At 44.0% G+C, this 14,321-nt stretch overlaps 1 protein-coding gene across 10 annotated transcripts in view; it reads right to left on the bottom strand.

Moving 5' to 3' along the window:
* Positions 1 to 429: 429 nt before the first annotated feature.
* EVA1A (eva-1 homolog A, regulator of programmed cell death) overlaps positions 430 to 14,321 on the bottom strand; it is a 196,730-nt gene continuing 182,838 nt past the window's right edge. For 9 of the 10 annotated variants that reach the window (XM_069850756.1, XM_069850759.1, XM_069850760.1 and 6 more), the window contains 3 exons: positions 13,581 to 13,745; positions 9,904 to 10,077; positions 430 to 1,902 (listed from right to left, as the gene is read on the bottom strand). In XM_069850756.1, coding sequence (XP_069706857.1) covers positions 1,532 to 1,902; positions 9,904 to 10,077; positions 13,581 to 13,745 — 710 coding nt within the window. In that variant the 3' untranslated portion in view covers positions 430 to 1,531. The remainder of the gene's footprint in view (positions 1,903 to 9,903; positions 10,078 to 13,580; positions 13,746 to 14,321) is intronic. The other variant, XM_069850757.1, reaches the window with a different exon arrangement.

The raw sequence follows: 14,321 nt of genomic DNA, 5'->3' as shown, positions 1-14,321 counted from the left end.
AGGGGAACGACTAACAAGCACATAGACAGTGAGTAGGGTGGTGATGTCCCATTCTACACTCCAAGAGATCACTGAAGGAACACTAAAATATATTTCACCTTTTTTTCCCTTGGGTTTTTTGGCTCATTTAGCATTTGCTTCTGGCTCAGGTATGGACTCAAAGCATCATGAAATCACTGGGACTCTCTCACTTGCTGCAGGTTAGCTTTGAGATGCCCCCTTGAGAACCAACACATTGCTCAGGTGCTCACTCCTGCCCACGTGCACTGCAGAAGCAGACTGATGGGCTGCAGCCAAAGGAGAAAGTGCCTCCAAGTTCCTGCATGAAGAAGACATCAGCCTTGATTACCTGCAGAGGTGTGTTACTCTTCCAAATCATCTCCCTTGAGCAACATCTGTGCCAAAAGTGAGAATGCAAATTCAAAAGTATTGAAGCAAACCAGAGTTTATTTAGCATTTATTACCCATTCCGTTGTCATATGTGGCTTCTTCTATCTCCATTTTCCTCTGGTAAACATAGACCTTTTCTTTTTTTATTATTTTTTTAATAAAATATATAAAACATTGTGCATTGCTATCCATAGGAAAACTGTAGTTTAACAACAACAACAAAAAAAAGAATAAGGCACATTCCTGTGCAGCATCTTCCAATATATATATATATATATTTAAAACAAAACAAAAAGAAAACCCTTTTCAACCTCTTTGAGGTTGTTAACTTCTCACTGGTCACTGACACATCTCTTATATTACCATAATTTCACTGTTGGAGGTGGGTTGGGTTGTGTTTGATAGGGGCCAGCAGGGAGAACAGACTCAAAAAAATAATAGGATTTTATCCCTGAGGTGTCAGTAAAAAAAAAAAAATACATGTTCCCATTGAAAAGGAATATGAAAAGACAGCCATAAATAACTGAATACACTATGGCAAACATCCAAGCACCGAGATGATTTCACGATGGAAGAATCCCCCTCCCCCCCAGCCCCTAGTTCTTAACAAGTCATATTTGCCGTTGGGTTTTAATTAGGTTAATCTCATGGCTTCTGAAGTCACAAGACAATTGGTCAGGATGCACCTCCCCCTCCCTTCCCAAATCATCTTTCCAGATCTGTCCTTTTGTTCACAATTCTCCCACAGTCCTCAGGAAAGGGAAACCAAAAAATCCTAAATGAACACCAAAACCTGGACAACTTCTCTTCCTAGCCAAGAGAGGAACACTTGTACCACAGCGTGCCAAATTCCATGTTCCACACGAGAGGACTCTCATTGTCACCTTCCTGCCTGCTACTAAGAAATGAAGCTGGCAAACCCCTCTGTTGGAACCAGAAAGCGTCTGTGAAGAGGGGTGATAGCAATATGTCAGGGAGAAGGAGATGGGAAAAGCTTTATTGCTGTCCATCCAGACTGCTCCGGCACGACTGAAAGGAAAAGAGGAGACACGCACGTAAAATTCCTTCCTTCCCTCCCTCTCCTCTGTCACGTGTGGAAGAGCCCCAGGGTGCAGGGCAGGATGCTTGGACTCCCCATCACTTAGTAGTAACGGTTGAGGCTCCTGGTCCCTGGGATGTCCGGCTGCCCATTCATCCAGATCTCACGGATGATGCGCTCCCGCTCCTCCAGCCGCTGAGCTCGCTCCAGCTCCTCCGCTGAAGTGAAGACGTTCATGTTCAAAGTCCTCTCAAACCTGCGGTGCCTGCGCGCAGACAGGTCTGAAGTGGTATCCGAATCGTCATCGCTGCCGCTGCTGTCGCTATCGCTCTCCCGCTCCCGAGGAGGCTTTTTCGGGGAGGAGCGTTTGCAGTCAGTTCGGCAGGACACCCTGAGCACCAGGGCCAGCAGGGTCAAGACGAGTCCAATGCACACTCCAGAAACAAAATACAGAGCAGCTCGCTCAGGGTTTTCTGAAAGGGGAAAGAAAACCATTATTGAGAACAACCCTAAAAAGAACAAAACGCACGCAGCTCCTCTGTGCACACCCCAGTCCCCACATCTAGAGGCTCAGAGTTCCCGATGGTTGCTTTTTCTTCCAAGCCTTAAATCATAGAATCATAGAATCACCTTTGTCTCTTTTTTCCCAGGGAGATCAGGAAGGAGAATTTAAACGGTGGATTTGCTGCCAAGACATTTGCCCACATGCAGAATGTGGGTTCGCTGCAGTCGTGTCTTCGAGTCGTCTGGAAGGGGAAGGAGCAGCCCGCAGAATTAAATGCTAATGCCAGTGGCTGCAGGAGCAGAGTTGACATTAGGGAACTGCTCACCCAGCAGCAGATAAGCGCATCTCTCTGTCATATCCATCATCATCATATGAGGAATAGAGATGATTTACAAAGCTCTCCGTGCCGTGGCCCAGCTGAAATGGGAAGCCTTGCAGCATGGAAAAAATGCATGTTATTTATTCATAGGTTCCATTTGCTTATCTAAGGCAAGTGAGCTGGCTCTCTGCCCACACCACCAAAACGTGTACCTGGGCTCCACCAGCTTAGCTAGAGTCGCTGCACTAACAGGATGAATGCTGCATAGCCACATTTCAGAGGTGATATAACAAGACTCCAAAGGATCCACAACGCTTTATAAACTAGGTCATCTTGTTTATTTACTAACTTTGGGGTTCTTTTCAGTTCATAGGACTACTTAGAAGCGTAATTATGATAAACGTTGTTGCTGCAATTCCCCTGGGCTGAATCATCTTGGCATATTCCAGGTTTATAGATACTCCGAATGGGTGAAGATGAATCAAGCAGAGGTATAAAGTCCAGCTCTACTCCTATGTGTCTGCTGAGACTCCTGAGTTCAAGGACTGAGTCAGTTCCTCAGACGAGTCTTATTCCCTTGAACACAGTGATGGAGCTGTAACAATTCCCACCAGCTGACAGCCTGGTCCCAAAAGTTCTCAATAACTAAAAATCTGTGCTTTACCTTCATTTCCTCCCAGAGTGCTTCTAGAAACTGCCCTCTTCAGCTCATCTCCACAAAGCAAAGTTTGCAGAAGAGTCACTGGAAACCATTTGGAAATATTCAAAACTGAACAGGACAAGACCCTGCTCTAACTTCACAGCTGGCTCTAAATATGAAGTTAGCTTTGTTCTGAGTAGAGGGTTGGACCAGGCAACCCCTGGAGCTCTCTTCCAGGCTAAATTATTCTCTGATTCTGTGATCAGAGCCCAAGCACTGACTTGTGCACTGTTCAAGACAACACATATTTCAATGCCTGGAGATGCTTGTGGAACAGTTACAGAGACTTTGTGCTCTTCACTTCTCTCCCAAATGAATCTCAAAGGTGACTGACAAGTCAAGGTTGAGGAAGATGTCATGATAGTTTGAAAGCTGGCATGAGGCTGTTTGTAGAGTGATTGGTGTGGATCATATGGGGAAAAAACAGGCTGAAGAGAAACTACAAAATGAGAGAAGAAGACTGCAGCAGATGCATTCAGCAAGTCCAGAAAAAGAAAGAGGAGAGAAATACAGGAGTAGTTGGAAAGTCAAGAGAGAATAAAGACAGAGGTTTTAAGCTAATGTATTTCAACAAAAGCGAGAGAGCAAAAATACGAAGGTAAAAGAGAAGATACCAGAGCAAGCACAAAGGATGTGCCAATGGTTCTTGTAGTAGCATCATCCCTGGAGGTGTTCATAAAATGTGTAGATGTGGCACTTTGGGACATGGCTTAGTAGACATGGAGCTGCTGGGCTGATGGGTTTTTCCAACCATAATGATTCTATGGTTCAAAGTATGACTGAGGGAAATCCTGGCTCCAATGAAGCTAATGGCAACTCTGAACCAAAGGGGTAGAACTCAAATTCAAGCTGCAGTCCTGTTTGTGCAGCAGCAAAGCTGCTGCCCATTGGGCACATGTGCGAGCAGCAAAGAAGTGGCCTAAATTTCAGAGATTGAAAAACCTCAGGAAAAGCAGAATCACTACCTGATAGCACTTTTACCTCCGCGTGCACTATAAATCAGGAGAGTTATTGCGAAGCTTCCTTTGCAAGAAGGCTTAAGGAAGGTTCTGAGGACACCCAGAGTGTGCGAGTGTGAGAAGAATGAATGAGCAGAACTGATCTGATTGTGCTGGAAGATACATGGTCCAGTCTGTCCCCCCTCTGCCAAGCTGCCAAACCCACTTTCCTGAGCACCACGTTCCTGCACACACATGGGCTTGATTTGGTTGCATTAGTTCCACTGCTCACTGTTTTAAAGCAACTCATTAAAAAAACATTTTTTGGAGTCTGAGACACAGACACATGCAGTTGCTCTTCCCCTGTTTTTGTCTATGTCCTACTTTTCCTTTCTCCTCTACGCTCCTTTTTCCATGCTTCTCTATCCAGCTGATGAGCAAGCTGCATCTCGATTGCTACTTAAGCAACAATTTTTCATCCCTTGCTTGTGCTTGTAGGTCTAGCTCTTCATGCAATGCGATAGCTGTAATTGAATCTTTGGGCTTCAGTGGCATTTATGAGCTCCTACAGCTACTCTGTCAATATCTGAGACACTGTCTGGACTTCCTCAATGAGCTGTAACCCTACGGTTCAACTGTAGTCTTGGCATTTATCACATGTACAATACACTCGCAGAGCAATATCTCTTTTTTTCACAGCAGAAAGAGCAACTTAAGCTAAAAAACACGGGCTCTGCTTTTTCTCAGTTGAAACAGCCAAGTCAGCAATAGCTTAGATTTGAGGGTCTGACTGTCGATTGATGACTTAGAGATGCTCCCCCATTACATGTTCTACTTGCAAAGACTAAAAGGGGGCATCCTCTTCAGCAAGTGGATGCTCAGCTTCTTCCAAAAACTTGAAGATGGTTCAGATTCATCACACCAACACTGAAGCTACTCAAAACACTCATTATATTTGAAAAAAAATGCTCTTTAAAAGTGTATGGGCATCAGTAGCAGGATTTAATGTAGTTCTGATATGCATTCATGTGCACCTCTGTTTGTCCACCCATTAACACACAGATTTTGACCACTGTAGCTTTTTCTTCCACTGCTGTGGATGAAAGCTCAGAGCTCTGTTTTTCTCCTGAACTTCTAGCAGGACCTAGTTGCTATGAATCTCTTTAGCTGGTGCTACCTTTCCCCTTCCTGCTATTTTTCTGGACTGAATGCATTGATGAAAATGCCACTGATTCAAGCCTGAATTTAATCCATGCATAAAAAAAATATGTATGCTCTTTATACCCCTCTATAGAAAAGCAACCATTTTCTAGGCGCTCAAACTGGACAAAAATTAGAAACACATTTTATTTTGTTTTTCCAACCAAACCAGCAGCAATTACGGAGCCTGTTTCCTGAGGGCTAACAATCTGCTGGGAGCATCAGCCCAGACTGCCATTAATTCCCCAGGAAATGCCCCAGGCCAAGGTTGTTATTGCTATTATAATAAATTGTTTCAATAAATAAAAACCAATCTAGGCATTAACGCTGCTAGCTTCCTGTGATGGCTTCATGCATTCAGAAACCTCAGTGGGGAGGAAAATTTCAGAGGGCCCCAGTAAAAGGTTCAGCGTTAAGCACGGCCAGACAAACAGTAGGAACAATATCTTCTAGGGAATTTACAGTTAGCCCCACAGGCTGCCGAAATCCCCTGGTAGAACAGAAGAAGCTCTCCGGGAGCTCCTTATTAATAAGGCTCAGGCCAAGCAGTCTAAAAGGTGGAATGATCTCCCCTGGGTCGTTTTTTTGGAAGCCCCTTGTTAATAACTTGGCAGTAAAGCTTTGCTTGTGGAAGCAGAATAAAACAGGGATTTTTGAAGGTTTCCCTCCAACTACTTCAATCTGAATGCAATGACAAAACAAGAATAAGCCCCCTGTCCAGGCATTGGAAGTGCTGTGACACAATTTGAATGTTTAATATTTATATACCCATGAGGGACCGTTCTGGTCTTGCTGGTGAACTGTGACTGCAAAGACAGCTCCAGCTGTCACTGAGACTGGTGAAGTCTTTCCAAAAAAAGTGTGTGTTTTGGAGCACATCCACTACAAATAACAGGTCTGAGGTTTGCAGGCAGAGATTGCATATAATTAAAGACCTAATTCTATAAAGAATATCAGCTTTCAAATTAAGGGCATCCCTGAGTCTTTGGGAGGACTGAACTCTAAATAATATGTATGGTTTGATCAGCAGATAAATTCACTCCTCACTGAAATTGTTTATTCTTTCTTCCTGTTTCTGAAGAAATGTTGTTCTCAGGGTTCTGGAAGCTGGGTAAGACTAACACCTAACTGGCTTTGATACTCCTAACCGTGGTGATGCAAATAGATTTGATGGTGAAAACCAACTCTCCCACAAAGAGGCTTCGCTTCCTGCTGTGCTGTGACTTTTTACTCCTTGGTTGTCAGCAAGAACGTTCCCAGATTTTACATGGGAATACTAATCAAAAAGATGGTGGAAATGAGAAGAGGCTACTGCTAATATTGACACTTCTTTCTAAGCACTGCAAGGCTCTGCATGTGCGAGTGAGCGAGCCTGCAGACTCTTCATCTGCAGTCACCCACCAAAACCTGCCATTTAGTGCAGAAAATGTGAATAGTGGTAGAGTGGATCATCCTTTCAAGCATACACTTTACCCATGAAATACCAAGTGCCCATAGCTGCTTTTTCCTGGACTGGGTCTGAGGGCTTACAACAGAAAAAAACCATCTTCATATGTTGTCCCCGCCTATTTACAGATATTTCTTGCAAAGTCCTCTTTTGAGCCAACTCCTCAGCACAGGGGAGCCCTGAATACAGCACTTTGAGTCTGCGGTTTACCTGAGGGATGTTTTTAGTGTTACGAAACAGAGCAGTTCTTGCAGTAATGTTTCCCTTTGGCACTGAGGCTGTGGTCAGGAGGAGTGGGAAGATGTGTGAACCATCCCCAGCCCTTCCTGGCCACCCAACACTCAGCCTCTCCTGAGCCACTATAATGGCTCCTCTATGGGCACCGGCAGCTGCTGTGGTTTACGCCGCCTTCGGGGCCCCAAACTCAGGCGAGCACAAAAATTGTCAAATGTTCTGCTGCTCAAAATCTGCAATAAGAAGGGGGGTGGATTTGCAGTGCTCTAGTTTTATACAGATGATATTTGTGCCCTGTGACACAGCTTGTCTTTGAACTCCTAATCTAAACCCTCTCCACATTCACATAGAACAAAATAAATCAGACCAAATCCATCCACTAAAAGCAGGGAGCTAAATTACACACAGCAGATATAGATGGTTTAGGGCATCTGCTGTTTCAATCCATGGAGCAGCCATCAATTATTTTAGTAATAAATAACAAACTGAACATAAATATCATTGAGATTAAAACTCATCTAGCAGCCATGGTTAAGTACACTGGAAAACATGAACAACAAGCCCCTGAACTCATCACTGGAAACCAAAGTCATGAGGTTGAGTTTTACCTATTTGAAATCCAGTGAATGCGAACATATTTCAAGCAATTCATACCACGAAAGGGCAAGCAAATCCCACGGTAACAAGGCAGTGAAAGAGGTCCTTATTTATTATTTACTCTACAGTAAAATCTAGAGGCTCCTGCCCCTTGTGAAGGGGATGAACTGAGGTCTTGTGCCCTACAAAACCAATACAGAGTCAAAGTGTTCTGCTGTGGTAAACTGAAGCAAAGTCCACGTGACGTTGCCAGCAGCCCTGAATCCTAGTCCCAACTGTCCCCAACCATAAATCCTACAAGCTTCTGCTGTCTGTTACTGTTCGGATGGGGAAAATAATGTTAACAGCATTTATCTGACTTATAGTTTGGGATTGCAGGCATTTTTATATCAAAAAATGGGCTGCTGTAAGTAAGAGAGAGGAGAAGTACGATAGACAGAAGATTCATTTTAAGCTTGCTTTTTCTAATCTTTTGTTAGAGAAGGCCATGCAAGAAAATAAATATCCTACTCAGCTATCTTCTGTGGAGAACAATACTAATTCCACCTAAGCTACCTGCTTCTTAAAGGTGTCACAAAACCACAGAACCAGATGCCACTACTGGATGTGTGGAAGGGCAGAACTTTGGATTCAACCTTCACTGCCATTTTAGAAGAACCTTCCACTTAATGTGCAGAAACACTCTTAATTATCTACTCAGTGATTCCAAAATGCAAAGCCCGAGTTTGTTGTTTCACATTAAAAGAAGCTTGGCCAGGGGATTCAGGGACGTGATTCTGCTCCTCTACTCTGCTCTCATGGGATCCCACCTGGAATACTGCGTCCAGCTCTGCAGTCCTCAGCACAGGAAAGATGGACCTGTTGGAGTGGGTCCAGAGGAGGCCTCAGAAATGATCAGAGGGGTGGAACAGCTCTCCTGTGAAGAAAGGCTGAGAGAGTTTGGGTTGTTTGGCTTGGGGAAGAGAAGGCTCTGGGAAGACCTGACTTCGGCCTTTCAGTAATTAAAAGAGGCTTGTAAGAAAGATGAGGACAGAACTTTTAATACAGCCTGTTGCAATAGGACAAGGGTAGTGGGTTTAAGCCAGAAGAGGCTAGAGTTAAACTAGATATAAGAAAGACATTTTTTACAATGAGGCTGGTGAGACACTGGCACAGGTTGCACAGCGGGGTGGTAGATGTCCCATCCTTGGAAACATTCAAGGTCAGGTTGGACTGGGCTCTGAGCAACCTAATCTGGTTGACATTGTCCCTGTTTACTGCAGGAAGATTGGACTAGGTGATCTTTGAAGCTTCCTTCCAGCCAAACTAGTCTGCTTCTACGATTCTGTGATATCCAAATACTTACCTGGAGCAGCATGGTGGTATCTCAGCAAAATCAAGAGCATGGCACCAAGAATGTGTTAGTATTTAATGAATTAGCAAGACCAAATAGCACACGGACTTAAAAAACTAGCTCACAAGTGTTAGAGTTTTAGTTCTATAGACCTCAAATGCTCCAGAATAGCATAATTCCATTACAATGGTGCTAGCAGACTGGCTGCAGTACACAGAATTATTAACAGCATGTAGTGAAAGAGCAACACACTAACATTGTTAGCAAGGTAATATTGTTTGGCAATAAACATTGCAAGGTAATAAGCATACAAACCTTTCATTAAACAAATGGAGAACACCCATGAGGAAAAAGTGACCACGAACAGTTATGTCCTGCCTCAGGAGGCTGGTTACACAGAAACCAAGGTCCTGCTTCTGGGTAAAACAGCAGAAACTGGCCTAAAATACGCTGAATTAGTGCATCCAATGCTACTCAGCCAGTGCTTCTACTTTTTGGGGTTTAAGTCCTCCAACTCTGTAGGCAATCCCTGCTGCTGACAAGGTACCTCGCGCAGCTGAGGCATGAGAAACTTCTGTGCAAGATAACCTGTTTCAACTGTACTTTTTGCTGTCCTAAGCACTCAGTAGGGCACACAATCTTTATTTTAATTTTTAAAGTGAATCTTATTAGAAGATTGCTCCTCCACTACTTGAAAGATACACGTGGGTGAAAGATAAACTGTGATCCAAGGAAAACTTACTCTAAACTGGATTTAAATATCCAATTAAGTAGACTCTCGAGTTACTTCATCTTCACACTTCTACTGAAGATAAGCCAAATTCTCTTAAGCAGGGTAATGAGCCGAGTGCTCCTTATTTTCCAAATTACAGGACAACAAGTTTGCCTCCCTAATGAGCCAGGCTTTGATCTCCAGGAAAATGTAGCATTAGGAATTATACCACATGTAAGATTACATTGTATTTAACTTCAGATGAGAGCAAATCCAGTAGAAAGCAGAGCACAATAAACCTCCTCATATACTGTCTGGCAGAGCTGCCCTGGTCAGGTCCATCAAGGGAGAACTTGCTGAGAGATGAATGAATAATACAAACAGTTCAATGAGGCAGATTTAGCCCTGGGTAACTATGAAATGTAGGCTCAGTTGAGGGTCTACCATGAGTTCATGAGAGCCCAGAGAGGTGTCAGCCACGAGACCTACCTGTGATGAAGGCATATGCTGCTAGGATGTTGCTGAGCAGGGCCATCTCTGTGCTGACGCCCACAGGCTCCATGCTTCTGTTGAGCACCGGCGGTTGTGTCTCATCCACAGGAAGCAGGAAGGGGGTGTTGTCTAGAGGGTAGAAGGTGGCTGATCTCCCTTTCTTCTTCTCTGCTTTGAAACAGAAAGGGAATGAGGAAGGAGGCACGTGCCCCAGCCCTACCCTGCTCTATCCACACCAGGTCAGCATCTGTGTTCAGCAATCTGGAGCCACTCAACAGCACCCACCCAAATTTTCCCTTTTTGTTGGGAGCAACTAACCCTCAGGTAGCTTCAGCTAAGCACATACCTTGTCTGCATCCAAGCAGCATCTTCTCTCCCCCATCTCCTACTCTTTCATGTCGTCATTTAGACACACCCACCTACGCTACAGCAAATATATAATCAGGTTTCTTTTCTCTTATGTAAATCAAAGGAGCCTTTATCAACAGTGGGTTCAGCTAAGCTCGTAATACGTCTTGGAAAACACAGGAAGAGCTGGCAACCCTTTGCCGGTGTCGCGCTGTAGTGATCCATCCACACCTGGCAAACAGACGTGCTTTCTCTTCATCCTTCACTGGGAAGGGCAGACCTGAGTTTATGACTTCCTTCAGAAGCCTGCTCGTATTGTGTTTCACCCAGACACCATTTCCCCTTTGGAGAGGTGAGTGAACATGGGTTAATGATTTGATTTTATTTGTTGAAGACTGGAGCTAAGGAGGCAGCTAATTCCAGGAGGCTCAAAGAGACCCTTTCAGACCTTATCAGCTCGCTGCTGAGTGCTCCCCGCACATTGATCTGCGGGCAGACACCCCCACTAGTCACAAAACACTAATTGTTTTAAACACATGAAAAAGTTGGTGTACAGAATCCAGCTCCACCATCCATAAGCTTGGTTAACTGTAGCTCTTACAGCTTTTCAGGCGCATTTCCCAAGGAGCAAGGAGCGCAATGTAAAGTGACAGACTTGCATCTGGCTTCCACCTATCTGCAGGTATTAAATTCAGTTAGTTCCATCTCCAATAATCATAGAATCATAGAATGGTTTAGGATGGAAGGGACCTTAAAGAGCATCCAGTTCCAACCCCCCCGCGATGGGCAGGGACACTTCCCACTAGATCAGGCTGCCCAAGAACCCAATAATCCATCAGTGCCATGCAAACAAAGGCACTCAGACAGCAGCCACCACACGAGATGGTCTGTGGTTGCTGGCTGCCTAATCCACCTTCTTTCCTTGCAATCCCAGCAGCGTGACACATCACGTTCAGTTTCCCATTATGCGTGCCAGGAAGCAGCTCAGCCCAGAGAAGCAGTAACAGAAATGAAGGAGTGTCAAAGAGAACAGGTATTACTGGACAGAGAGGGACTAAGCGTCGGAACACGCGTGCAGCGATGCCAACCCCTAATCTGCCTCAGAGGAGGAGCTGCAGGGAGGGATGTCCCGGTGTTGCTGTAAGGGATCAGCTCCAAGGAATGCAGACACAGTTGTATCTTTGCCACTGAATAGCTGCATGGTCTTGGGAAAGCCACATGTTACCAGCTACTAAGATGTTAATGGCTGGCCTTGAAGCCAAGTTTTTAAACGCGAGTGCCTAGGTGGCAGATCCAAAAGGGAAGAATATTCCAAGAAACTCTTGCTTCAGGAGAACAGATATCACTGAAGATCAATTGTTCAAATGAGAAAGCTCCAGGGAGATCTTACAGCAGCCTTTCAGTACAAGAAAGCTGGGGAAGGACTTTTTACAAGGGCACGGAGTGATAGGATGATGGGGAATGATTTAAGTTGGAAGGGGGAAGATTAAGGTTAGACTTTAGGAAGAAATTCTTCACGATGATGGTAGTGAGGCTCTGGCCCAGGTTGCCCAGGGAAGCTGTGGCTGCCCCATCCCTGGAGGGGTTCAAGGCCAGGTTGGATGGGGCTTGGAGCCCCTGGTCCAGTGGGAGGTGTCCCTGCCCACGGCAGGGGTGGGACAGGATGATCTTTAAGGTCCCTTCCAACACAAACCATTCAATGATTCTATGATTCTAAATGAATGTGTCAAGGGCACATTCAGCAGGAAATCAATGGCAAAGTTTTGGACAATGTTTGAATTTAGGAGACAGAGCAAAGCATAACTCCCCTCATGCGAGATGTAAGAAGAATCTTTGTTTGTTTTTACTTCTGACTTGTCCAAAGAACAGATGCAATCAAACAAGTTTCTAAGTGAATATTCTTCTGCATACACTACACACCAGCAAAGAGCACCATAAAGCCACAGAACTGGTTTGTCATCTGCAGGATTGTACAAGCACAGAGAAAGAAGAGAGAAAATGACTGGAGTTGTGCAGGCAGGAAAAAAACAAACACACACAATCTCGCCAGGGCGATGTCTTGCTACACTAAGTGGTTCCCTGATCTGCCATTCAATCCAGGATTGTAGTAAACTAAAAGACATCCCCTTTCCTCCTTTGAAGGCCTTGTCTCTGCCTAATGACCTCATGTTCTACTGGTTTTCTCTTCGCCACCCTTTCTTAGCTGCTTCCAGTCAATCAAAAAAATTCCCCTGTGACTTTACACCAAGGCTGAAGAAAACTATTTGAGCTAGAAATAAATTTGCCCAACAACACAGTTTAAGCATAGGAGAGGTTATTCGTGATACCAGGCTGACTTTAGCAAAATGTTTTAATAAGCAAAATAAAATGGGAAGGGAGATTATAGAAATGTCCAAATATTTCCTTTTGCTATTTTTAAAACTTTCTTTTAGCTTTTAATTTCAAAATGACAACTCTGTTTGAAAAGTGGTGCATATTTTAAAAATTAATGATTAAACAATGTGTAAACTAAACAAAAGTTGTCATTTGTAGAAGTTAAATGTTTAGATGAATGAAAGCGAATTCAGGATTTTTTTTCTTGCTTAAAAGAATCACCAGGATCACAAAATTTATTTCGGGCTGACGTAAAATTCTTTTCTTGACTATTTTTCAGCAAGGCCTCCAAACTGAAAGATATTTTATTGCCTGCTCTTAACTATCTGTGGATTTATTATCTAAGCCATGGATTAACTTTGCTGGGAGTGTAGACACAAGGAAGCTCTGCCTATACCCACCCTAAAGCTCTGGGAGAATCTCTGGGAGCACAGGGTGGGAATTTCAGGAGTAACGGTGTCATACACCACCTCCTGCATGTTGGGAAACACAATGCAAAAGCCCCAACTAACCCAATACGTGTTCACTTGTTCTTTTCTTATTCATGCACCATCCCTTCCTCCTACTCACCTATCCCTATAGAAAGCTAAGCTTTCACTTCGTTCATATCTTGACTTTTGTATTCTGAAAATAGCGTCATATTTCAAAGCTCAGTTGATAACTCCTCTGTCCCCTGGGAGGCAGATCTATGTTTCTGCCCTGTCTTTCACTTTGCCAGGTCTGCACAGTATTTCTGTGATGGGTTTTGATGTGCGTGGTCATGACTGCTACTTCAAGAAACCCAATTTGAGTTTCACAGTTCACTTTAGTTCAGTGCTGTTCATGCCTTGAAGCTTCCCTGCGACATGGATGGAATTTGGGAACAATATAAAAAACCATGTGAGGGGAGTTAGAAGGGAACAGTCACCACAACACAGTTAGGTTCAGACCAACATCACAATAGTCATAACTACCTGGGAGAGCACGTCCTATGTTGGAAGAAGAGACATCAGAAAGGAACACACCGTCCCTTATAACATTGGGATCAAATGCTCTTGGTCCCAGCGGAAAATGTGGCTTCTGAATTCCTTGGTAATTGGTTGGTCTTGGCTGGGTTTCGTGCAGAAGCTTCTTGGGAACTGAAAGAGAGGAGTAAGAAGAGCACAGTTGTTAGAGGGAATTACTTCAGCTGGTCAGAACGAGAATTATCACATCATTCTGTGGGCTAAGCTAATACATAACTACACCATGTGCAGACCAAACAGACACTCCACTATGATGAATGCTCTCCAAATGCCAGCACAGAGACATTCAGTGAAAGAACACTGGAAACTATAAAGTGATTAAGATATTGTTTATTTATAATTTAGCTTTGAGACTAGACTAAGGATCCAATTCGGGCATTTTATTTAGAGATTCATCTTAGAAACTGAAATGCCTACTAAGCTGGACTTTGGCCTCAGCCCTAAACCTCAGAGTGCTCCAGCTAGACACCTCTGTTCCTACCATGATAACAGGCTGGGGAGGATGCCTTATCTCAACAGGGACTATCGACTGTGGCTGAATCACTGCACCTCTCCAGCCCGCAAGTTGTTGGCTCAAGGCTGCACATCAGAAGTTTCTCTTCACTTTGGATTCATAAAACTAGCTTCTGGAGGATGCTGTTCATGTGAAAAAAGTGCACAAATCAGCTACCATAGAAGTAAGAAACTCCA

This window comes from Phaenicophaeus curvirostris, chromosome 2 (genome assembly GCF_032191515.1).
Source record: "Phaenicophaeus curvirostris isolate KB17595 chromosome 2, BPBGC_Pcur_1.0, whole genome shotgun sequence".
In the NCBI taxonomy this organism is placed as follows: Eukaryota; Metazoa; Chordata; class Aves; order Cuculiformes; family Cuculidae; genus Phaenicophaeus; species Phaenicophaeus curvirostris.
The sequence above is the reverse complement of the archived record's forward strand: the minus strand, read 5'-3'. Positions and strand labels throughout refer to the sequence as shown.